Consider the following 25,350-nt stretch of genomic DNA (forward strand, 5'->3'; position numbering starts at 1 on the left):
AGTTGGAAAGATGATAATTTGATTATTGCCAATTTATCGTGCTGTGTTAGTCGGTTAAAAACAAAGAATATTAAAAAGAAAAGAATAGAGTTGGAAGATTATAATTCGAATATTATTATTATAATATATACTTGCATAAGTTCATGTAAGTATATCAATGGGGTGACATCATTATATTAAATTATTATAATATAATGGTACCATTTCATTTTTATATTTATATGCACATTTAAATATTTATTATAATAATAATAATATGATGAAAGATCAATTAAAATCCCTTGAGGTATATTTTATATTTCAACTCAATTATTTATGTTTCTCAAATTATTTATTTAAATAGCTCATGCGGGTCCCACAAATGTATCCTGTTTCAAGTTGTTAGGTCCTCAACCCATCTGCCCAGTGATGGTGATGCTCTTGTGCCCAATTCTTTTCTGACAATGCTTCCACCCCTTCGACGTGTTTCCTGCAAGGAAATTCTCTGTAATTAAATTATATTATCATAATAAATTATTTAATCATAAATAATCATAACGGTTAACCATCTTCTCAATTCCATGAATTCGTGATAAATGATAAACTAGCTTGTTATCTTAAATTATAATGACTAACCATCTTATCATTTCATGGGTTATAACCAATTTAACTGTCAACTAACTTCATGTGAACCTCAATGATTAGGTCAAAAATTGGGATGTAACATATGGTGGGTTATTGATTTTTCATGTTTTCTCTTTCTTCAATTTGATGAGCTAGTCTATTTTCTAACTTCACATTCCCTAACTTATATTCCATAAATCTAGCAGGAAATGTCAAAGTTGATTGTACAAGAGATTCAATATTATGGTTCTTCCTTTCTTGTCATCTCTATTTTTCGTGATCTTCCTCATTAATATCCAATATTTAGATCAAATTACCTTGGTTGGAATACTTAATAGACTTACATTTGCCAACGCAACAAACCATCAAAGGAACTTAATTTAGTACTCATAAGGATACCTTTGTTGTGGCTTTAAGATTCCTTAAGCATTTGGCTCCATGTGATCCTTAATTGAAATCAAATTTGATGAATATGAAGAAGTTGCTTCCTTGGTACTTGTTTTCTTAGATTAATTATATTTTTTTTGCCTTTATTTTTTATGAAGAGTGTATTCTATTTCCAATTGTGGATATCTTTATTTTCTTTTAGCTATTCCGAACCCAACAATGCATTGCATGCTTTCTTCTGTAATGAGATGGCTATGAAATTTAATAAAAATGGTGAGTTTTAATAAATACCTTCCAAACCATTCAAGTATCTTGATCCCTTGTTGATCTATAGTAGCTAGTTAAAAAGTTTAAGGCCAAATGATCAGCTTGGCTAAACTTCTTCAAGTACATTCATGCCAAATCTGCCATCAATGATTGCATTACTTAGATTCTTTCCAAGTATCTTCATGTACACAACAACTATTTTATTTTCCATGTTAATCTTCAATTGCATGGGATCAATTGCTTGGGCATCGCATGTTGGAGGTTCCACTATTAAATCTTTATGATCTACTCTAGGTTATAGGTGGGCATTTATAGTTCTATTATGCCACTTCCTGTTGTTGTGGTGGCAATTCCACCCTAAATTCTGGAATGCTTTTTAATAAGTTTTCCATCTTTATTGGTACAATAGATTATGACTTTGTAATACATGGTATGCAATAAGTTTGTTTAATTACGTCCTATTGGTTAAATAATTGCATTTTTGTTGGAGCAATGACATTGCTTGTCTATGGCATGTTCCACTGTTGCGCATGCTTTAACAAGTTCCTCTCTTTTGATAAGTGGCTCCAAGCACACAACCTTGTTGACTTGGGCTTTAATGGCAAGGAGTACTTATGTCATATCCCCATTTTAAGATAGAATTTTAATAATAATTAGATAATAAAATGTTATTAAATAAATAATGATAATAAAGTTATATTTATAAAACTATGAAATAATATTTAATCTATATTATTAATGAAATAATATTTAGGATAATATTTTAAATAAATAATAAATAATAAATTTTCAAAAATTATAAATAAAGAAATAAAATTAAATACAAGAGAATATTGTAGAAAGTATGTTAACTTTCTAAATAGAATTTTATAATCAATAATAATAAAAACAAATAAGTAAGTAAATAAATAATATAACATAGAATAATATAAATTAACTAAATCTAATGAAAAGTCAAGAGAGATTTAACAAATAGACATGACTCCTTAAAATAAGATATAAAAGGGAGGAGAGTTTAGTTTAGAGAGAGGAAAAAAAGAAGAGGAGAAGAGAGGAGTTCAAAAAGGAAAAGTGGAAGAGGAAAGAAATATCATGAAGAAAATAAGGAAGTGACTTTTTGAAAAGGTATGAATGATATAGAAAGGATGTGAACCTTCGAAAGGGTCATAATTATGAATAGTTGCAACTCTTAAAAAATATTGTGATTATAAAGTATTGGGATTTATCCAAAGGATTTTAGTTATGAAGTGTTGTGACTTATCGAAAGGATTATAACTATGAAGAGTTGTGACTTTTCAAAGGATTTGTATTATGAAAAGTTGTAACTCCTGGACAAGAAGGTAAGAAAGGTATGGTTATGGATTATATTTGTTTAATTATGTTTATGTATTTATTTATATTTATGAATCATACTTGTGGATAATATTGTGTTAGCGCATGGGGTTAACACCATGGATATTAATGAGACTCGAAGCATGGAGCATGGAGATATTAAGATCTCCATTGTCTGATCTTCATTGTCCTCCATGGCCGAGAATCAATATCGAAGCATGGAGTATGGAGATATTAAGATCTCTATTGTCTGCCATGGCCGATAATTGATGTGCCAGAATATTTTGATGTTCTCAAACATATGCATATGTTGTTAGCCTTGGATAGAGGATGCCCGTCCAAGAAGAATCTTAAGGGGTGCGCTCTCGAGATGATGACGAGGTAGCTATGAGCTAAGAAGTCTGATCTGGAGACATTCTTAAGATTAGGGTTAACTTGGGTAGAATAATATAGTTAGTTTTTATTATTATTGTGATTCTAACATTTATTTTGTAGGTATTACTTGTCCCTAACTAACCTTGTTAGTGGAGACATTACAGTGGTATTAGAGTATGATCTTGGCATCTTGTAGGGTTATAGAGGATTTAGAAAAATAATTTATATGAAAGACTAATGTAGAAATTTAATGACTATTAGAAATGATTCAAACATATCCATGATAGCAACCTAAGAATTTGGACTAAAAGAAATATAAATTTCAACTCAACAGAAGAAGTTATATAATTGCTTGAGGTCAAGCAATTCGAGGAAGGGCGGATTGTCATATCCCCATTTTAAGATAGAATTTTATTAATACTTAGATAATAAAATGTAATTAAATAAATAATGATCATAAAGTTATATTTATAAAACTAGGCAATAATTATTATTTAATCTATATTACTAATGAAATAATATTTAGTATGATATTTTAAATAATAAATTTTCAAAAAGTTAATAAAGAAATAAAATTAAATACAAGAGACAATATTGTATAAAGTATGTTAGCTTTCTAAATGGAATTTCATAATAAATAATAGTAAACACAAATAAGTAAGTAAATAAATAATATAACATAGAATAATATAAATTAACTAAATCTAATAAAAAGTTAAGAGAGATTTAACAAATAGACATGACTATCTAATAAAAAGTCAAGAGAGATTTAACAAATAGACATGACTCCTTAAAATTAAGATATAAAAGGGAGGATAGTTTATTTTAGAGAGAGAAAAAAAAAGGAAAAGGAGAAGAGAGGAGTTCAAAAAGGAATAATGGAAGAGGAAAGTAATATTATGAAGAAAATAAGGAAGTGACTTTTTGAAAAGGTATGAATGATAATGAAAGGATGTGAACTTTCGAAAGGGTCATAATTATGAAAAGTTGTGACTGTTCAAAAATATTGTGATTATAAAGTATTGAGATTTTTTCCAAAGGATTTTAGTTATGAAGTTTTGTGACTTTTCGAAAGGATTATAACTATGAAGTGTTGTGACTTTTCAAAGGATTTGTATTATGAAAGATTGTGACTCTTGGAAAAGAAGAAGGTAAGAAAGGTATGGTTATGGATTATATTTGTTTAAATATGTTTGTGTTTATTTATATTTATGAATCATACTTGTGGATAATATTGTGTTAGCTCATGGGGTTAACACCATGGATATTAATGAGACTCAAAGCATGGAGCATAGAGATATTAAGATCTCCATTGTTTGCCATGGCTAAGAATTAATGTGAACTCGAAGCATGGAGCATGTGAGATATTAAGATCTACATTGTTCGCCATGGCTGAGAATCAATATTGAAGCATGGAGTATGGAGATATTAAGATCTCCATTATTCGCCATGGCTGATAATCTATGTGCCAGAATATTCTGATGTTGAAATGATATGCATATGTCATTGGCCTTGGATAGAGGATGCCGGTCCAAGAAGAATCTTAAGGGGTGCACTGTTGGAATGATGGCAAGGTAGCTATGCGCTAAGAAGTCCGATTTGGAGACGTCCTTAAGATTGGGGTTAACTTAGAGGGGAGAATAATATAGTTAGTTTTATTATTTTGCAGGTATTACTTGTCCCTAACTAACCCTATTAGTGGGGACATTACAACTTCATTGTTTATCTTTACATCAATCATCTTATGCTTGCCTTTTGCTTTAGACATTTGAAGTCATCTCTCTAGCTTCATGCTCTATGCAATAACCTTTTTAAACTAAAGATTTTGTGGTAGTCCTTTATAAAGTGTTACCAGTGATTATATTGTCCTATGATGCTTGTTTTATCCAACTCCAATGCCCTCTTTATTGTTATCGAATCTATCATTAGTATTACCCTTATGATTCTAGTAGCTACCAAGGAATGGATTCTTGTTATTTTATGGTTTTAAAGGAGTGATAGGTGGATAAGACTATGTTTTTGTGTAAAGAGGAGTTATGTACTCGTAATTTTCAAATTACAAAAGCATTCTTTGCTAGGTTGCCATATTTGCTCTTGCTAATACAAAGTTGGAAGTTGATTCGATCAAAAATTGAATTCGGTTCGTTTTCGATTCAAATTTGCATTTTGATTGGTAAAATCATTCAACATTTGCGTAGATGGACCTTGGTTGATTACGCTGTGAATTTGAACCGAGTTTCTACAAAACGTGATGACTATAATTTTGACCCAGAACGAATGTCTAGCGACTTAGGTCGTTGTTGACTATTCAATTAATTTTTTAAAACATTTTTTAAATTGAAAACCTAAAACCACACTATATTAAGGTGATTTTGCAATTTATAAAACATTTAACTTTCCCATACGTTGTTTTTTCAGTGCGTCGCAAAGGCAAGACATTCCCATCGATTCAAGTTGTGGTATCCACTAGTTATCGTTACAGGTTGCTCATCGATTGCTTTTAGCCTTTTACCATCAGATGTTACACCCAGGTTACTTGAACGGACCAGTTGATTGTTCCTAGGCAGTCGTTCACCCTGGTAAAGTCGTTTGCCATTCACGACAGAGGCACACAAGTAACAAGTTAATATTATAATTTATATTTATTATTCAATTTATTTGTTGATGGGATGCACTAGTCTAAGACATTGCAAACACACCAGACCTCTGTGATTGCAATCAATCTCAAATTCTCAAATTCTAAATTGGATATGTGATAGACTAATACTGAATAGTGAAATGTATTTAGTATTTACTATTTTAGTTTGTGAATTTGAACGTATTAACAAAGAGTCTGCATATTTAATAATTAATTGAATCATGTTCTTGAAGGTTGTAAGAATGTTAGAAACCATATTCAAGTATCTATTATTTGAAGCTAAGTTGCATATTAGACTTAGACTAAGACTATTTTAGTCGTTTATCTATATATGCAAATTTATTGTGTTGGTTATGTTAAAGGTTCTTGTGACGGTTATCTTAAATTTTCAGTGCATCCAAATCATAGAAATTTTTTTTTTTGTTGTCTACTATTTGTAGATTCTATCATTCTAAAAATGTTTACAAGTTTTTCTTGCACCACAAACCCCCACTTCAAAATCGACAGATGCTCCCCAATATGGAAATATGTGGAAATTGTTCAACCAATCCTGGGTGGAGGAGGTAATGTGTGGACTTGCAGCCATTGCAAAGAGGAATCGAGTAGCTTGTAAGTAGAGTGAAAGCACATTTGCACTTTATTCCTCAAAAAGGCATTAGATTTTGTATAGGGAAGCCGAGAGTAAACAGAGTGCAACATAAAACCCTCCTTCCAAACCACATTGTGAACAAATACATTCAAGAACAAAAGCAAGCAAATGAAGCTATAGGGAGGGAAAATGCTTCTCATCCGTTGCAAAGTGGTAGGCCTTCAAAGAAAGGGAAAATGTCATCTGTCTTCAACTTTCATTACCAATGAACCACCGGTAGAGGGTCATCCATTCTTATGTTCACCTCAACAATAAATTGTAAGTAAGAAAGCAACGAGACCATTGGAAGCATCATTTTAAAATGAAGCTAGAGACGATGGCGATCAAGCCATAGCGAGATATGTATATGCAAATGGATTATCATTTAATGTTGTTCGCTCACCATATTGGCAGTACATGATGAGAGCAATTAATGAGGCTCTAAAGGGGTTCAAGTGCCTTGGTTATGAGAAGATACACACTACTTTACTTGATGATGAGGTGACTCATGTAGAGGCTGCCATGCTGCCTATCGAGGATTCATGGACCGAAACAGGTGTCACAATAGTATCGGATGGATGGAAAGATGTGAGGAATCGTCCTTTGGTGAATGTTATTGCAGTGTCTACAAGAGGTGCAATGTTCTTGAGAGCTGTGGATTGTGAAGGTTAGGTAAAGGCTTTCCTTTCATTGCAAACATTCTCATCTAAGCTATTGAGCAAGTTGGCTCACAGAATGTTGTTCAAGCAGCAATCGACAATGCCAATAATTGTAGGGCTGCTGGCTTATTGGTTGAGGAGCGGTACGATCACATTTTTTGGACACCTTGTGCTATGCACTCACTCAATAATACTGCAAAAAATTGGCACTAAGGTTGAGTGGATAAAAAATGTATGAAGAGGCACAAGATATCCAAATGTTTGTCACCAACCACTATATGTTTGTCTAAATTGGAGCTCTTGAAGGTAAGTTCAATTGTTTAAATTTTTAACATGTTTAGAAATCTAGTCACATTTGCTTAGTAAACTTTTTATGTTTTTAAATTTAAATAAATTACTTGATTTAAATTTTTTAATCTACTATTGTTTTGATCTTAAATAGGTTGTTGAGACCCGCTTTGCCTCTAACACTAATGTTTTTAGACACCTTGTCAAAGTTAAAGAGGCATTGTCTAGAATGGTAACCAATGCTAATTGGAGTGTATGGAGGCAATCTAATAGTGAAAGAGCAGCTGTCTTTAAGGCAAGGATATTACAAGACTCTTCGTGGGATCGTGCTGAGTACCTTTTGAAGTTCACTGAGCCTATATTGAGCATGATCCAATTCATTGACATGGATAGGCCTTGCTTGGGTAAGGTATATGATGGAATTGACTCCATGATTGAGGATATTAGAACCATCATAAATGAGAAAGAGTGAGATTCTGATGAAAAGTTCTTCAAGGAGCTACAAGTAATCATGGTAGAGAGATGGAACAAAATGACTATTCCTTTGCATCTACTTGCCTTTGCATTGAGCCCCAAGCTATATAGTCAAGCTGTTCTCAAGGAGAGTACCACTAGAGTTGCCCCATATAGAGATCCTAAAGTTGCTCAAGGGTACAAGGTAGCCCTTCGAAGACTATTTCCTAAGCACCTACAACTTGCAGTGAGGTTTGAATTTATGAGTTTTGCGAACACCGATGATTGTGGTTTTGATGCTCTTGAAGACAAGAACAATGTTGATGCTCATAAATGGTGGTACTTCCATGGACAAATGTACCAACACTTGCAACCATTACCATCCAAATTTTATCACAGGTAAGTTCTTTAATCTTAAGATTCTAATTTGTAATTTCTTGTTCATAAATATTCAAAACTCTTCACTCTATAATTTCAAATCTGTAAATCTTGATAGGTTGCTAGTTCATCATCATTTGAGAGGAATCGGAGCACATACTCCTTCATCCACTCAATAAAATGCAACCGACTAAACTCCAAGAAGGTAGATAACTTGGTCTTTGTGCATTCAAATTTGAGGCAAAACCTCATAAATATAATACCTACCAAAAAGGGGAGGTAAAACCATGGCATTTTGAACTAGAGTCTATAGAGTTGGAAGCCCACTTTGATGCGCTTGAAATTGATCATGGTGAGCACGATGATGAGATAAAAGGTGATGTTGAAGCTGATCCTAAGGCTACAACTGAGACTACTGATGCTAGTGGCATCAATTGTGCTTCTAATCTGCAACTTCCTAACGATGATGAATTCTTTGATGATTTTTGATCACATGACTGAAAGTGATTACTGATCAGTAATGTTGACATTATTGTTTTTGAACTGAAACATTGATATAGTGGTGTATTTTGACATTTTGTTATGTTATTCGAACCAAATCATGAATATATATGGTGGTGTATGTTGCTAAATTGCTTTAATATTATCATAGTGTTGATAAAATTATTTGCTTCACTATATGTTCACATTTATATAATTAAAAAAAATAAAAAAATTCTTGTACAAACAAATCCAAAACAAGCCGAACCCAGCCCAAAAAAAATTCGAGCGAATGTCGAACCAGAATTTGAACCGACAACTTAGATTCTTTGCATGAATGCCTTGTTATTTGGAAAATAACACCTAACATTTTCTTAGGGTAGTTGTTTTTGTTGTGGCCCTTAGCTCTTGTGCATTGTAATCATTAGGTTCTATGTTGGTTTCTTTTTTTACTTTCAATTCCTTCATCACATGGAGCATATCTCTCCTCAATGCTTATATTGACCTTGAACCATTATCACTTCTCGCATTTTAGTGAATGCCTTCATTAGTTCTCTTTTGAATTGGGAAAACATCTTTTCCTCATTTTCTATGCCCATCACTCTATCGTAGCTTTTTGCATACAATAAAGTTGGTACTACTTTCATTTTCTTCCTTAATGAATGAATGAAACCTTTGATGAGTCACATTATTTTCAACTCATTGCATGGCTCATTTTCCATTTTGCAAGTATTCCTTGAGCTTATAATTGTAAGCTCATGTTTTTTGATTTTCCTTTGTCGAGTGTTGTAGATTTTTGCTACATTTTTATTGTTGTCTTGGAGCAATATAATTTGTTCTTTGGAAACTTTACACATTTAGTCCTAAAATTTCACCTAGTCATTGAAATTTACTTCTTCAAACAATGACACATATCTAGTGATCTTGACCTACATTTCCTCTATATGGTTGTTTGTAGCTGATTGAATGTTTTGATGTCTTTGACCTCGGCTATGGCTTTGACTCTAACTTTGACTTTTGACTTTTTCTTCGAGCTGGACTCTTACTTTGGCTTTGGATTTGTGCCGATAGATTCTCTTTGGCTACCTCCTACAATCATCTTCTTTGTTGAAATAACCTTAGAGATTGTCTAATTGCTTGCTCCAATCCTTGATTGCTTTGTGCTCTCTTCCTACCTTTATTGGGATCTAAGGGGATTTATTTTATTATGTTTGGTGCTAACCCACACTCTAGTCCTCTTCTTCACTGAAATGATGATTGAAAGTTATATTAGACAAATGAGAAGAATACTCCTTATATAAGCAATAGCAAAAGATCTTTCAGAATTAATGAAGAACTAAAGATAGAATAGCAAGATACTGAAAACTAGTTAGATGACTTACATAATAGAAAGTGACGAAAAACTAGCTAAACAATTTAAATAACCACTATAAATGACTTAAATGACTGTTAGAAGCTAAATATTACAATATTACTTTAATACCCTCCCTTGATGGTCATTGAGCTAACTACAACATTTGTCCCAAAATTTTACACCCATCCAATACAACCCATGATCTTTGATGCAATAGTTTGCTTCTTGCTGTTGAATCTGTGGCTGCCTTCCAACATGATGTAGGGTAATGAACACAACCCTCTGTCTATCTAAAGGCAGAAATCGAGATCAGCTTCCAAAAACCCCCACTTTACTTAGATAAAACTGGCAAAAAACTTGAAACACACAATTTCTAAAAAAATTGGGTAATTAACACTTGCTGATGCAAACTAAGTCTGATAGAAGATCAGAAAGTTTGTAAACAATCTTGTGTGATCTAGAAACCCTAGGCACACAAAACATGATTTTTTTGAGAAATTGTCAAAAAATGGGTTTTTGAAAAAAAAAATTGTGGAAAAACTTAGTACTTTTGCAGAAACATCGTTTGCCCTTGCAACCTGAGGTGTAGCGAGCATAAAGCACCATTGATTTTTTCAATAAAATCAGCGACAACAACCATTGCCAAAGGATCCTTCTTTGGCTAGCACATAACATTGCGGGCACGAAGACATGTTACGGTGCTAGAAACCACAAGTTTTCTAGAAAAGATGTCAAAAATATAAACCCTTACTATTTGCAGATAATTGTGGCCTGAAATCAGAAGGAACCATGATTTTTATTTTTAAAAAAAGTCTCCCCAAAAAATTTCGTACTAATCCATAAAAAAATCTTTAAAAATTACAGCAAACAACTTTTAAAAATTACCTTGAAATATCTAGGTAAAGGCCACAATTTGTTTATTAAATAAGATTTTCCAAAAAAGAACCTACACTTTAATACCATAAAATGATAATTGAATGCTGTATTAAACAAAGGAGAGGAATATTCCTCATAGCAATTATATTTTATCTTTTTGTAACAGAAACCATTGAGAACTAAAGACACAATAGGAATATACTAAAAGTAAAAACTAACTAAATGGCATACATAATAGAAAGTTAATAAAAACTAAACGACCTAAATGACCATTATAAGCTAAATATTATAAGCATCACTGCTTCAGCAATTACTAAACCAAGAAGACATTAAATGTCTGAAGATCTTCACGAAATATTTATTGCAAAATCAGCCATAGCAGAGCTTACTCATAATGTTCTAGTATTTTTAAGAACTATCCTTGATTTTTTGTGCATTTACCTTTGGTTTGGATTCTAGGTTACGAATCAGTCATTTGGGATGTGTTATTAGAACCTATGTTGTATAGAACTTTGTAAAATGATTTTGATTCTTGGATTGACAGTACTAAAATTTTTGGACACTTTGGCTATCTATTTCTATATTGGTCATAGATAAGTATTTGATGCTCCTACTAGCTGAGATGGATTGGAAAAATGAGGCTATTATTGTGGTATATCTAGAAAATCCTGCAGGTCTTGATGCCTGGAAGTCATTGCCTCACAGAGAAAAATCGTCAGATATCACAGGTAGAGGTAGTGGAAGAAGGTAGGTAGGTTCTCCACAATCTTTGAATACTCAAAAAAGGAGGTCAAGTGTGGTTATAACTGTGATTGCATGCATCTAAGATTTGGGAATTCCCATAAACAGGTTGATTATTAAATAGTGAATTCATTGATCAGCAGGCCAAAACTAAAAGGTGTCATCTTTACATGATGAAACACAAGTCAAGTCTTATGTTGGAGATGGAAGTAACCTTACAACTACATAATTCAAACTCTTTTGTGTTTATATGAATGGACAATAGCCTTAGACCAGACATTGATATTTCACATCAATGAAGCTAATTGGGATAGTTTCCTTGCTTTGTTGGTCATATGTACCTCATCCACTGGCTGTGGAATTCCAAGGAGTCTGTGTTTCTTCTGAATTGTGAAAGCTTTTCAGATCACTAATGCAAAATTACCACCACAATCTATTTTTTCTCTAACAATCATTCAGCTCTTGTTCGATTATCAATGTTTTATCTAGTATTTTGATGATTTGAATAAACTGAATTAATTAAGATAAATATAAATGTTTAATATCAAGTGGCATTTGTGAATAAGCTCAATCGCCTTTCAGGAGTGTTGTATAAATTGTCAAAATGAAGCTTATTATGCTTTTAATAATCTTCTCATCATAGATTCAGACAACTGGACACAAGTCTTTTACCAATTGTTCTAAATAGATTATTCTATATATAGAATTTGAATTTCTCATTGTTTTGTTGGAAAGGTTGGGGGCCTCGGAGATGTTGTGGGTGGCCTGGGAAAAGCATTACAGAGAAAGGGACACCTTGTGGAAATCATACTGCCCAAGTATGATTGCATGGATTACAGTCGGATAAATAAATTAAAGGTATAAGAGGAAATTCTTGTACTGTATGTCCTATTTCTTTTTTTGAAGTATATGAAGATGATATGAGATGTATAGTAGTCTAGAAAAATGGTTACTTTTGCTTCTTATGCGATCAAATTTATATGTTATAAATATCTTGATGAACAAAAAATGCACTAAAAAAATTGTTACTATGGAGCTGCTCAACACTGAATCATTTTTTTGGGCAGGTCCTTGACATGCAGATTGATTCATATTTTGATGGCCACTTGTTCAAAAACAAAATTTGGCTAGGGACTGTTGAAGGTAACGACATAAATGCATATACTTTTTCATGAGTGTTGAAAAACTCCATAATTGGAACTTGGAAGCATATGCATGGTAGAAAAGTATGATTCTTCTTAAGCCTGATTGTTAATTTAAAAGCTTATATGCTTTCATAGGCCTTCCTGTGTATTTTATTGAGCCCCACCACCCAGCAAAGTTCTTCTGGCGAGGACAAATCTATGGAGAGGGTGATGACTTCAGACGTTTTACTTTCTTTTGTCGAGCGGCATTGGAATTCATTCTTCAATCTGGAAAGAAACCAGAAATAATTCACTGTCATGATTGGCAGACTGCATTTGTTGTATGACTGAACATAATCCACTACAGTTTGCTTGAAATAATTTCTTGTTCCATGTATTCCATTTTTTCTTTTTAACTCAATTACATTCTATGGATTTGTTTGCAAGTAACTATGTTCTGTTTTAAATTTTTGTACTATGCGCACTAAAAACATTATCCCACCTTACAGGCACCTCTCTATTGGGACATATATGCGCCCCTAGGTCTTGATTCAGCAAGAATTGCATTTACATGTCATAATTTTGAGTATCAGGGAACAGAGTCTGCTGCAGCTTTAGCAGCTTGTGGGCTTGATGTTCAACAATTGAATAGACCAGATAGAATGCAGGACAATTTCAAGCATGACAGAATAAATGCTGTTAAGGTCTTTCTTGCAAGCTTTTACCTCTAATAAAATTTGATTTGAAGTGGAACACTTTTTCAACATTTAATGTGATTTGTGAATTGTCTGTTGCTCAGGGTGGTATTGTTTTCTCAAATATTGTAACAACTGTATCACCAACATATGCAGAAGAGGTTCGAGGCTCAGAGGTAGTGAAGTTTAACATCATTTTATGCATGCTGAAATATTTATCATTGTACAGGCACGGGGATGCTATTTTGTGCAAATTAGCAAAACTGTGAAATCTTCTAATTTAATTCATGTTGGTACAGAATTGTTTACTTTGGAGAGGTTCTCTGATTGTTCATATTTCTTTTGTTGGTAGTGGGTTGGAACAATATTTTTGATTTAATTTGTCAAATCATGCATTTAAAATGGATAATCATGGTTGGCTGCATAGCAACAAATTTTGAAAATATGTACCAAATTTAGTTATTTTATCTCAATGGATCTGTGACATAGAGGGACAGATGTTTAAAGATTCATTGGTAATAGAAGTCTCTAGACTAAGTTTAAGCCAACACTTTTAAATTTTTAATAGAAGTCTCTATGAGTTGACAAAGTCTAAAGCATGACCTCCCTTTTGAGTAACCTTCCATTATACTGGTCTGTCAGCTTAAATGTAATGTCAGTTTGATGCATTCAAGTAAAAAGCAATACGTAGAGATGGGCTCATGAAAATTCTGTAAAGAAGGAGGAATCTTAGGCTCATGACTTACTCATGCTGATTATTAGGCTATATTATTGGTTATCATAAGTCAAGGACTAGTAGAGGAGCTTCAAAAAGTCCACTCTTGGAGTGCTGCAAGAAAGATGATAAATGGAGTGTTGCCATAAGCATGCCCAAAATTCTTATTAAATCATGGTTCATGGAGTTAAAATTTTAGATTGTTAAACTTTGTAACGGACCCTCAAAATTTTAGATTGTTAAACTTTGTAACGGACCCTCCTAGAATGCAACTCTTAGGGTCCGTTTGGTTCATGGAAGATGATGGGAATTGGCTTTATCATAATCTGGATTAAAATTTTTTTGCATTTGTTTCAAAATTGGCAAAATGGAATTAGAATACCAGACTTCTAATTTTTGGGAGTCCGCCTGCAACTCCAAGCTTTGAATGCATTGTACTACAACATTGTTTACCTGATCTGTGTTGGAGCAGAAATCACAGGTATGCCCTACAGGATTTTAATTCAGTAAGGTTTAGAAAGGATGAGTAGTATTACATGATTTACTTCTCTCTGTAAATTTCATGAGAGTGTCGATTTTGATTGGCAATGTTTTTAAAATTTTAATAAGTTTTTTCTCGCCTGCTCTATCAAATCACAGATCTTTTATAATTTTTTGTGATCTTGGCTGTACACCAGATTGTAACCAAACCCTGATTAAAACTCCTGAGGGTTTTGAGAGTCATAGTAGCAGGGCGGGGGAGAATGTCTCATATCTTTTCATAAGTTTATCAAATTTAATCATTTATTTTCCATGTGATTTCATAATCTGCTAATGTGTGACCTTGTGCTGTACTATGGTGCTAAAGATTGCTTTCACCGTGACCTGCAACAAACCCCAAGTGAATGCTACACGAGTTTCTATTTTACTATTACCAGATGTATTTCTATTTTATTACTTAGTTGAAATTGTTATTTTCATTCTACTTATCTCTTTGATTTTAAATTTAAGCCCACTGGATTAAAAATTGCTCAAAGCACATTTTTAGGAACAAAGTAGAGGAATCATGCTGAAAAGAGTTAAAAATGAGAAAGATGCAAATCTGTGAGATATATTGTCCGATTCTGAATTTAAACTATTTCATGTGAATGATGTTAGAGATTAGATTCTGCATTTAAGCCATTGCATCTGAATGATGTTACAGATCTGATTTTCGTTTCTGTTTTCAAACCATTGCATGATTCTGTGATCCAATTACAATTCCAATTTGAGGAATCAAACGCATAAATATGTATCTTCCTACTCATCTTCTGAGTGAAACAAACGAAAATCCCAAAAATAGTAATGAAGATTTGCAAAACCTTGATTTGGCTAAATCGAGATTTCTAGAAATCTCGATTTCTACAAATCGAGATTAGATTATGCATTTAAGCCATTGCATCTGAATGATGTTACAGATCTGATTTTTGATTCTGTGTTCAAACCATTGCATGATTCTGTGTTCAAACCATCGCATGATTATGTGTTTTAATTACAACTCCAATTTGAGGAATCAAACGCATAAAAATGTATCTTCCCACTCATCTTCTGAGTGAAACAAACGGTTCAAGTAAATCTCAAAAATAGGAATGAAGATTTGCAAAATCTTGATTTGACCAAATTGAGATTCTCGATTTCTACAGATCGATGAACCAAATGGACCCGTAGTTCTGATCTTTGGATGAAATCTGATGTGTTTTTTTGTTTTTTCTGCTTTTTTGTAGTTTTTATTTTGTATTTTTTTGATGAATTAATTGCAAAGCTTGGAATTAACGAAATGCTGAAAGAAAAAACAACTAACTTCTAAACTAGACGCCAAAGACTGATTGAAATCTGATTTGTTTATATTTTCCCAAAACAATACATTCATGGCCATACGAGGCTGCCTGCTGTACAGATCTGACTTCTTGGACTGCAAAATGGATGGTTTGGCTCTGGTTGATCTATGTCTTCCGGTACTCCTATCCTAGTGCCCAAGTGCTGCTATAGATCTCACCAAACTTTGATTAATATGTAAATTCTGCCATCCAAAATGGGGAGTAATGTGGAATGTAATATATAACTGTATGTCTGGGGCTGGTTGTTTTTCTTTCTGGTAATTCACTGTTGACCTCTGCAAACTGAAAACTATTGATTTCTGACCCAGATGACTGAATAGTAGGAACTGATCTGCTTCTTCTTCCCTCAACATTCAAGCTGGGAGAAATTATGATAACCCTAGACTGTATGGCCAAGGCTGGGAGTTTAGGAAATTAATAACCTTGCCTTCCAAAGCACCGATTTGCAATTTGGTCAATATTATTTGTCTTCTCAAATCTGATCTACTGAAACTCGCCCATTTCTTATGCCAAGATGAAATCAATGCTGATCTGTACTGTAACCTGTCACCTGGAGAGCTTGGGCTATGCCCAACTCTGAATTCTTCCATGAGATTTCGTTCTTGCAAGCCTGATCCCTCTTCAAACCCTAACAAAGCTCAAAACACCAACTGCTGACAGGAAAAGCAATAAACTGGATAACTCAAAATGGCTCCCATCTTGTTCTTTTATTTCTTCTCATTTTCCTTTAAAGGTGTTAAAACTTAAAACTTTCCTAGGGTTTCTCTTTTAATTTTGTTTTTCCTGCACAAAATTGATCTTGAGTGTCTTATTCTTCACGAGAATTAAAAAACACTTTTTCAAGTTATAACTTGCAACTTATTTGTGTAGGAATATGTGCCATGATGACATTTTATTATTACTATATAATTCTTCCTAAGTCACCATAATGGCTTATTAATAATAAAATATTAAAGTAAAAAACATGCTTGCTTCAAATTTATTCGTAATTTCACTATCTGGACTTCAAACTAGATCATTCCTATTACCACTGGTCCATGAATGATGTCTGACTGCTACAAGTTAACCGACAGTCTCCAAAAATTTAGAGATCCTCTCTAAAAAATAGGAACTACAATCAAAGTCTTCAGACTGATCCCAGAGGTCTCCTGATGCATTTTGGTCAAGTCCTGGTTAGTCCCTAAAAAGTAGGTATTCCTCCTAAAATCTAGGAGACTGTCCACAACGGCTCACAGAGCCACAGAGCCTTTTGCCAGTCTTCTCCACAAAATTAGACTCCCTCCTATAAAATAGTAGCCCCTCCTAAAATTTAGGGAACTGTCTCTGACCCTTAGTGATGTCAGATAACTTCGAGATGCAGTCAGAAGATGTCCTGTGTGAATCTGCAACTCCTGGGTGTGCTCCCTATAAAATACACATGCCTTTGGGAACCTGGATAATAGGCCAATCCTGCTAGTAACACTGCCACCAAGGAAGGCGCAAAAATGGGGACATTACAAACTTCAATAATTCCTGAAAAGTTTCAGGTCTGTATTCAATTTTCTTGCATGTCCTCGATTTCATTATATTCCCAAATAATATTGTTTTGCTTAACTGTAATTTGGCGGCCTTCATTCTTACTTGATTTACTTTTGCCTTTCTCATTTATGGATTCCTTGCAATGCATGTCTTTATTCAAATATTTAAAACCTTCTCTGAATATGAACTTTAGATAATTTAATTGGGGATTTTACAGGTTGCTGTTGTTCTTTTTGGCTCTAGGAGATCATGGCATGTGTGGTTACCACATTTCATGCTGTTCTGAGTTGTTTTTAGTTGAGCTTTTGAGCTTTCTTTTATAAGCTTATGTCCAATCTAACGAGGATGCTGAATGCCACTTCCTTACCTTTCCTTTGAGCAACAGTTGCCTTATGTGAACTTCATTCTTATAGGCAGTGAGATTGTGACATTTGTCACAATTGCATCCTGTTTTCTTGGGTGATGTTTGTTAAAGTTGCAAAGTTGATGCTCTAGAGTGAGCAAGAGCGAGACAAGTATCTTCATCTCCTTTTCTAGTTTCCCGAGTCTTATCATTGGTAGAGTTTAAAGGCTTTTTTGCATTTATGCTTTCAAATGATGTGGGGTGATATCGATTGTCACTATCAACTTTTCCTTTTTCTCTTGGGTTAGTTTTTATGAGAAATATTTACCATTATATTTGCTATGTTGTTGTGTCAAAATAAGATTACTTGCAAAGTGTTTGATGAAATGTATGCATGGTAAAAGTGAAGGCTTTGTGTAAATACTAAAAACCCGTACTGATTTTTGCCCAAAATTATAACCCGTTCTCCTCAATGTAATTTGACCAAACAGTTTGCATGCTCTGACTTGAAATGAAAAGGTATTGATAAGTTTATAGCAGATTTCTTGCTCAGAACGAATTTCAAAGTTTCAAACACTCAACTTTTTGAACAACAAAGATTTACAATTGAAATCACAAGTAAAGAGACACAAATTCCGACCTTTCATTTCAAATTCCTGTCTGAAGATGTTATTTCCCAACTTTTTAACCCTTTCTCCTCAAGTTAATTTTACCAAACAGGTTTCATGCTGTGATTTGTAAAGGGTTTCAATATAGAAATGGTATTGGTAAAGTTTACAGTGTTTACCGTATGGGTAAATAGATCAATGCATACAGACAATAAACAGAAATATGTAATAGTAGTACTCCTTTTATTATTCGTCTATGCCAAAGAGATTACATAATGCTTACAATGATCATTTACAATGATCTCAGATGGGGTACATATACTACCCGCCGAACCTTCCCGAAGGGGTCCGTTGGCTACATGACAATGCTAATCTACCTGTCGGCTACATAGTATTTACTGACAACATCAACCTGTCGGCTACACAATATCTACCGATGACATCATCCCCCCCAAGAGAAAAGTCATCTCTTGGCGACTTCAGAACTAACAAAATAGGAGACAACAACATACAATATGGAAAGAATATATACTAGAGAGGAGGTTATGATCTTGAAGAATGCTGTTGCCAGTGCAATTCATACACTTGATCCGTCTGGATGCGCAAATCCTTCTGAGTCTGCGTATTAACCTCTACAACTTCCTTCAAAAGAAGCGCTGTGTCCATAGCTTGGGCCTTAGCTAATTGCAATTCTTGCTTAGCCGCTTCCTTATACTACAAAAGTGCTGCATGCTCAGTTGCTTATGCTGCTTGTTGGGTGGCCAAGTCTGTATTTAACTTTTCTCTAGCCTCCCTCTTTGCTATCAGAGACCTCTTAGCTGTGACCTTGTTTGCTGCCTTGTCTGCCTTTGCACACCTGCGAGCATAATAGACTTCTTTATACAACCCAACTATCTCGTGTGCCAGCTTCTCCATCAGAGTGGTGCACGACCCCAACTCAGGCTCGATGGCCCAATCCGCCAACATCTCAGGTGTCTCAACTGTTGGCCATCCCCTGTCCTCAAAACACGAGCGAAACCGCTTTGGACAAACCCCCTGGATATAAGCCCGAACCAAATGCAACTCTTTCCGACGAGTCAAAGCTTGTAATGCAATGGTGTGTCCTTTCTTCAGTGTAACCCGCATGGCTTTGAGGTAGTCCCTGCATCTGTCCTCATCTGACCCATAATCCTCCTTCGCCACATCGTCCATGGTCCATTCCCCATCACTACTCGTCTCTGCCACTCTTGTGGTAAACATGTCCACATCTGGTGCCGCCTCTTCCTTCCTGGGCACATCCTCGGATTGTGGAACTGCCACCTCCTGTGGCTTTGATACGACGGTTGGTCCTGGGGGGACCCCTCCATGCCTTGGGGATTGAATGGACGGACCGACCTCTGCAGGAATGAGTTGGAATTGCTGTCATAGAAATGCGCTCGTGTCCATCATCTCCATCTTGTTGGGCTGCTCTGCCTGTGCTGGCTCGATGCTCTCCTCTTGCTGTGTTGGCTGTGTTGACTGTGCCTTCGTCAACAAGGAGGACGAAATAGAGACCACAACATTAGAGCCAATCACATCTAATCGAACTTGAGGTTCGGGCTCTGGTGCTGGCGACTCTACCAACTCTGGGGTTGGCTTTGCTGGTGCAACGGGGTTTGGTGAACAACCTTGGGAAGGTGTGCCCTCGGTCGTGGCCATAGGAGAAACATCTATCGTGGCTGTCGGGAAAACAACATTTGTAGTGGCTGCCTGTGCAACATTTGCCGTGATCCATGGGACAACATCTGCCACCGCTCGTGGGACAAAATCTGCCACTGTCGGTGGAGTCATAACAACCGGTGCATGATGCTGACCAAATGGAGGAATGAGTGAAGTGGTGGTGGACAAGTGCGCCAAAGTTGGCAACTGCAGCGGGGTGAAGAATGTGGACCCACTACCAGCTGCGTTGTTGCCAACTTCCGCATAAGTACTCTCTTCCATGGACTCGGCCCCACTGCTCTTTGAAGTGTCCTCCCGTCCGCTATTCGTGTCTCCATATGCCTCCAATCCTCGGAATACCTTTTTCTGCCCAACTGCTGTTCCACCTATGTCCAAATGTCTCCAATAGAATATTGAAGGCTCTCCTGGCAGCAACTTTCTCCTTGGTGGAACCTCAAAATCATCAAGCGGTATCTGATTAATGGCTACCTCCAGAAACAAGCCAATGGTATGGTGCGACATAAAGAAAGTCCGGTGCTGGAGTGTCATGAACTCCTCCATCCTATTGGAAAGGACCGTAGCCCAATCATACACTGTGCCATTCATGATGTCGTTCATGAATACAATCTATGGCAAAGCTATCTCTGAAGCTCGACTTGCCCCTGTCAACTTGCTTTTGATGACATCCATGATGCATCTCCACTGGCCCCCCCGAATAAAATCTCACTGAAGCCCTCTGCATTTGGCACCCTTGACCACTGATTCCATTTCTTTTGGCATAAGATCGTGGCCTACTAATTTCACCCAATATTCTTTTCATTCCTGTGACAGCTTGTGGTTCTTGATTTCGACTTTCCGTCCTCCTTGGCTAGGGATGCTAAAAACCCTAGCGAAATCTTTTGGTTTGAAAGAAATTGTCATGCGGTGCTTCTTGTACAAAAATGTACTGGTTCTGTTGTGCCTATTGTATGATTCTATCATGGTTCGCAAAATTGATTCAAACAATTGAATGGAGAATACTGGAAGTTGTATGGCCCAATGCACTTGTGCTCGTACTAGAATTTGTTTGGAGTTTCTTGCCACCATTTCCGACATTCGCTACCATTGAGTCCTTCAAACTGAACCGTACGGTGTGAGAGTTCAGCCCTCACTTTTTGCTTCTTACTGGTGGATGTTGATGGCCCGGCAACTCGGATTCCAGAAGCTAAGACTCTGGCATTCTTCTCCATATTTGTCTTCAACTGGTTCTTCCACTGCTTCCATTTCTCTGTGGATTCCATAATAATGGCTTCTTGCTTGACCTTTATAATGTAGGGTTTCTCCTCCTGACGCTTATGTCTTCCGCGGCAAAATTTTGACAATGCACACTTAGCTGTTTGAAACTTCTCGAAAATATCCCTTCCTTAATAGTTCTGTTTCTCCCACGGAGTGGAAAAGGAGTCCGCACGATGCCTACTCTTCTACGCCCACAAAGATTTTTAACAAGTGAAGCCGTGAACATGCAAAACACCTCCCGCTTTAATTGAAACGCAGTTTGCGAAAGGTTAGAATGAAAGCCGTGGGATATCTCACATGAAACAGGAACTTCCAAACTTTCGCCGAAAACCACAACCACCGATCCAATGTAGCTGCACAACAGGGTATAAATGGATGCAAGATTTAAAGGAGTAGAAAAATTATCTTACAGTGACATTTTCAGAAGGTTATAACAACAACAAACTGGCATCCGTGGGGTATAATGGCGTCCATGGGAGAAATAAAGATAGGCCATGAGGGATATAAAAGCAACCTGCGGGTCACCTTCCGTGGCAAAGGTGTCTGCGGACCCGTGTCCGTAGCCATGTAACCACGGGATACTTAGTATCTACGGGACACCCCCGTCCGCGGGATAGATGTTTGTGGGGTCCACTTCTTGCTCTTTCTTTCTGATTTTTTTTCGATTTTTTTTTTTAAAACAAAATAAATCAACCCTTCGAGATTCGTCCTTCTTTGATGACGAGGTGGTCGTTCTAGCATCGTACATCTTGAGCTTTGAGCCGTTGACTGCCACTGGTATTTCTTGTCCATCTAATGTCCACAACTTTATTGCTCCGTTGTCGCCTACTTCCCGTATTTGGTACGGCCCGACCAATACGACTTCAAACTTTCCTAGTTTGATTTCGTTCTGTCTATCATACTTCAACACGAGCTGTCCTGGTTGGAACTTGTTTAGTTTCAGGTGTTTATCATGCCATGCTTTGCGCCTGTTCTATGTCACTTCCGTGGCCCATTGTGCTAGTAGCTGCTTCTCCTCGAGCTTGTTTAGATTATGCAACCTTTTCCTCATGCTTTCCATGTTGCCTAACTTATTTTCCAGCGCGATCCTCGGGCTCGATATCATGAACTCTATTGGTACCATTGCCTCCTGCCCGAACATCAACTGGAATAGTGTGTCCTGTTGTCACCTTGTATGCCGTGCAGTATGCTCAAAGAGCAGAGGGCAGTTTTTCCTCCCAGTCTTCACCTTTGACCGCACATGACTTGTAGATGATTGCTACCAGGATCTTGTTTGTAGCCTCAGCTTGTCCGTTTGCTCTTGGGTAGTACGGGCTCGATAATGAATGATAGATCTTAAATTCAGTAGTGAGCAGTCCGATAACATGGTTAACGAAGTGCCCTCCCCTATCACTTGTCAACTGTAATGGAATCTCGTACTTGCTAATGATTTGCTCATAAATAAATCTTGCTGTGCCTACGATCGAGTTATCCGGTAGTGCGCATGCCTCCACCCACTTGGTTAGACACTCGGTCGCTACGACAATGTACTTCTAGTTTTACTCACCTTCAGAGGTCTGATGAAGTCCAATCCCCATTTTTCAAAGAGTTCTTGCGCGTGTGAGGGTTTAAGTGACATGAAGTCTCTCTTTAGCGGCTTCTTGGTCCTTTGGCAAGTGTCACAATCGAAGACCCATTCCCGTTTGTCATTGTACACTATTGGCCACGACAGTCCTGCCAGTAGTATCTTCCTTGCCGTGGTGTTAGGTCCCATATGTCCTCCTGCTGGTCCCTCATGCGCTTCCTTCAATACTTTTGGTATTTCCTCCTCCAACACACGTCGTCACAGGATGTAATCTGACCCCATTTTGTATAGTAATCCATTAATCATTTGAAATGTACGGCTCCTAATACCAATTTCCATCTTTCATTCTCTGGCATCTCCCTCAGTGGCTGTCCCATGGATAGGTACTCCCCAATACTTGTGTACCATTTTGGCAGTACCATAATTTGAAATAACTGTGTATCAGGAAAATCATCATTCATGCCGTTGTCTGTTGGTTCACCTGTTTTAATTCGCGATAGATGGTTTGCATTGACATGTTTCTTTCCAGACAGTACAATGATTTTGAAGGTGAATTCCTATAGCAAAAGTAGTCACCGACTGATTCTTCCTTGGATGACAGGTTTATTCACCAAGTACAATAGAGCCTGATGGTCTACATAGAACACGAACAGTGTCGTCAGCAAGTAATGTTGGAACTTTTGCACTGCATAGACCATTCCTAATGCCTCCCACTTTGTTGTATTGTAGTTTTTCTTTGCCTTAGACAGTAGTTGACTGGCAAAATATATCGGGTAATCTAACCTGTGGCTACTTGTCTGCACCAAAGTTGCTTCGATTGCATAGTTGGATGTGTCCACGTGAACATGAAATTCCTTGTTCCAATCTGGGTATGCCAATATAGGTGTTGTGGCCAACCGTACCTTCAACCCTTCAAATGACTCATCTTGTTCTTTCTCCCATTTGAACGGTTCCCCTTTGCATGTTAACCTGTCTAGTTGGTATGACACTTTGGCAAAGTTTTTGATAAACCTTCTATAATAGCCTGTGTCCAAGGAATGACTTTACCTTCGTTACATTTGTGGATGGCTGCATTTCCATTATGACTTTGACTTTGTTCGGATCTGTTTTCAATCCTTCCTTACAGACTATATGTTCGAGCAATTTTCCTTGCGGAACCATGAATTTTCATTTCTTTGGGTTCAAGGCTAAACTTGCCCTTCGACATCTTTCCATTCATTCGCCCAACACCGCCAGACTTTTGTCCTTGGTGCTGAATATAGACCAGTCATCCAAGAATGCCTTGAAGTTTTCGACAGACATTTTGTCGAATATGTGCAGTATGATCGGCTGGAACATAGCTGGCGCATTGCATAGGCCAAATGGCATTCGATTGTACGCGTACACCCCGTCTTCTACCACAAATGTAATTTTTAGCTTGTCCTCTTCTGCTATGCAAATTTGATTATACCCCGAGAACTCATCCATAAATGAATAAATCTCGTGTCTGGCTACCTCCTCCAATATATTGTTTGTGAATGGTATCGAAAAGGTGTCCTTGATCGTTATTGCATTGAGACATCTGAAATCGACACATATCTTGATTTGGGTGGTATCCTTCTTTAGGGATATGACTATGGGCGACACCCATTCATTGGTTTGAAACTTAAAAATAATACCAGCCTCCAACATCCTATTAATTTCTTCTGTAATCTGCGTCGTGTAGTTCTTTTTCATCTTGTAAGGTTGCTTCTATACAGGTACTACACCTTCAACTAGCCGAATGCGGTGAACACAGCTCCGACGGAACTCCCTTCAAATCCTTATATGTCCATGCGAATACATCTTTGTATTCCAAAAATATTTTAAACTCCACTGCTTTTAGTACTAGATCCCAGTTATCTCCCACCAGTATGTTTTTTGGTTCGGCCTCATCTCGTAGATTCATGGTTTGTACTGTGGCTTCATCATATTTTATTTGCTTCCCTTCACCGAATACATGTGCAGGTGTTTTGTCTAGTGGTGCGTCTCCCTCTTTTATTTTCTTGAATTCTTTTGGAAATCCGTCTCTGTTGTGTCCTTACTCTATTGTTAGTATGTTGCAGCTCTGGAATAGCTCATAGTCCTTCATCTGCCAGTGGAAAATGCCGTTCACCGAGTCCAGATCATCGTTCGTTGATCCTCCTTCCATCCGTAGGACTCCTTCCTGATTTGTTTCCATTTGTTGCTTCCCTTCATCTTCCTCGGAATCTAATGACTTGACCTTTGCTTGCACGAGCCATCCACTGCTTAGAATGGCATCGTATCCTCTCCTTTTCAGCGGGATGATGACGAAGTCGAGTAGGAATGACTATGTTCCAATTGTTACTAGTTGTGCCATTAGGATGTCGAGGGGTTTAATGTCTTGTTGGTCTGCTATTAGCAACTGGAATGCAGGTGGCCACAACGTTGGCTATCCCAACCTCTTCCAGGTATCCTTAGGTAACACATTCACATTGGACCCTCCGTCCACAATTGTTTGTCAGAACCGTTCCTAG

At 36.5% G+C, this 25,350-nt stretch overlaps 1 protein-coding gene across 3 annotated transcripts in view; it reads left to right on the forward strand.

Moving 5' to 3' along the window:
* The window catches only part of SS4 (starch synthase 4), a 153,460-nt gene that overhangs the window by 65,920 nt on the left and 62,190 nt on the right, over window positions 1-25,350 (forward strand). For all 3 annotated transcript variants that reach the window (XM_089825247.1, XM_089825248.1, XM_089825249.1), the window contains 5 exons: window positions 12,195-12,317; window positions 12,527-12,602; window positions 12,740-12,924; window positions 13,093-13,287; window positions 13,383-13,454. In XM_089825247.1, the coding sequence (XP_089681373.1) occupies window positions 12,195-12,317; window positions 12,527-12,602; window positions 12,740-12,924; window positions 13,093-13,287; window positions 13,383-13,454 (651 nt within the window). The remainder of the gene's footprint in view (window positions 1-12,194; window positions 12,318-12,526; window positions 12,603-12,739; window positions 12,925-13,092; window positions 13,288-13,382; window positions 13,455-25,350) is intronic.

The sequence above is a fragment of the Cupressus sempervirens genome, chromosome 4, assembly GCF_028749045.1.
Source record: "Cupressus sempervirens isolate cs-2001-9-10 chromosome 4, ASM2874904v1, whole genome shotgun sequence".
Classification (NCBI taxonomy): domain Eukaryota; kingdom Viridiplantae; phylum Streptophyta; class Pinopsida; order Cupressales; family Cupressaceae; genus Cupressus; species Cupressus sempervirens.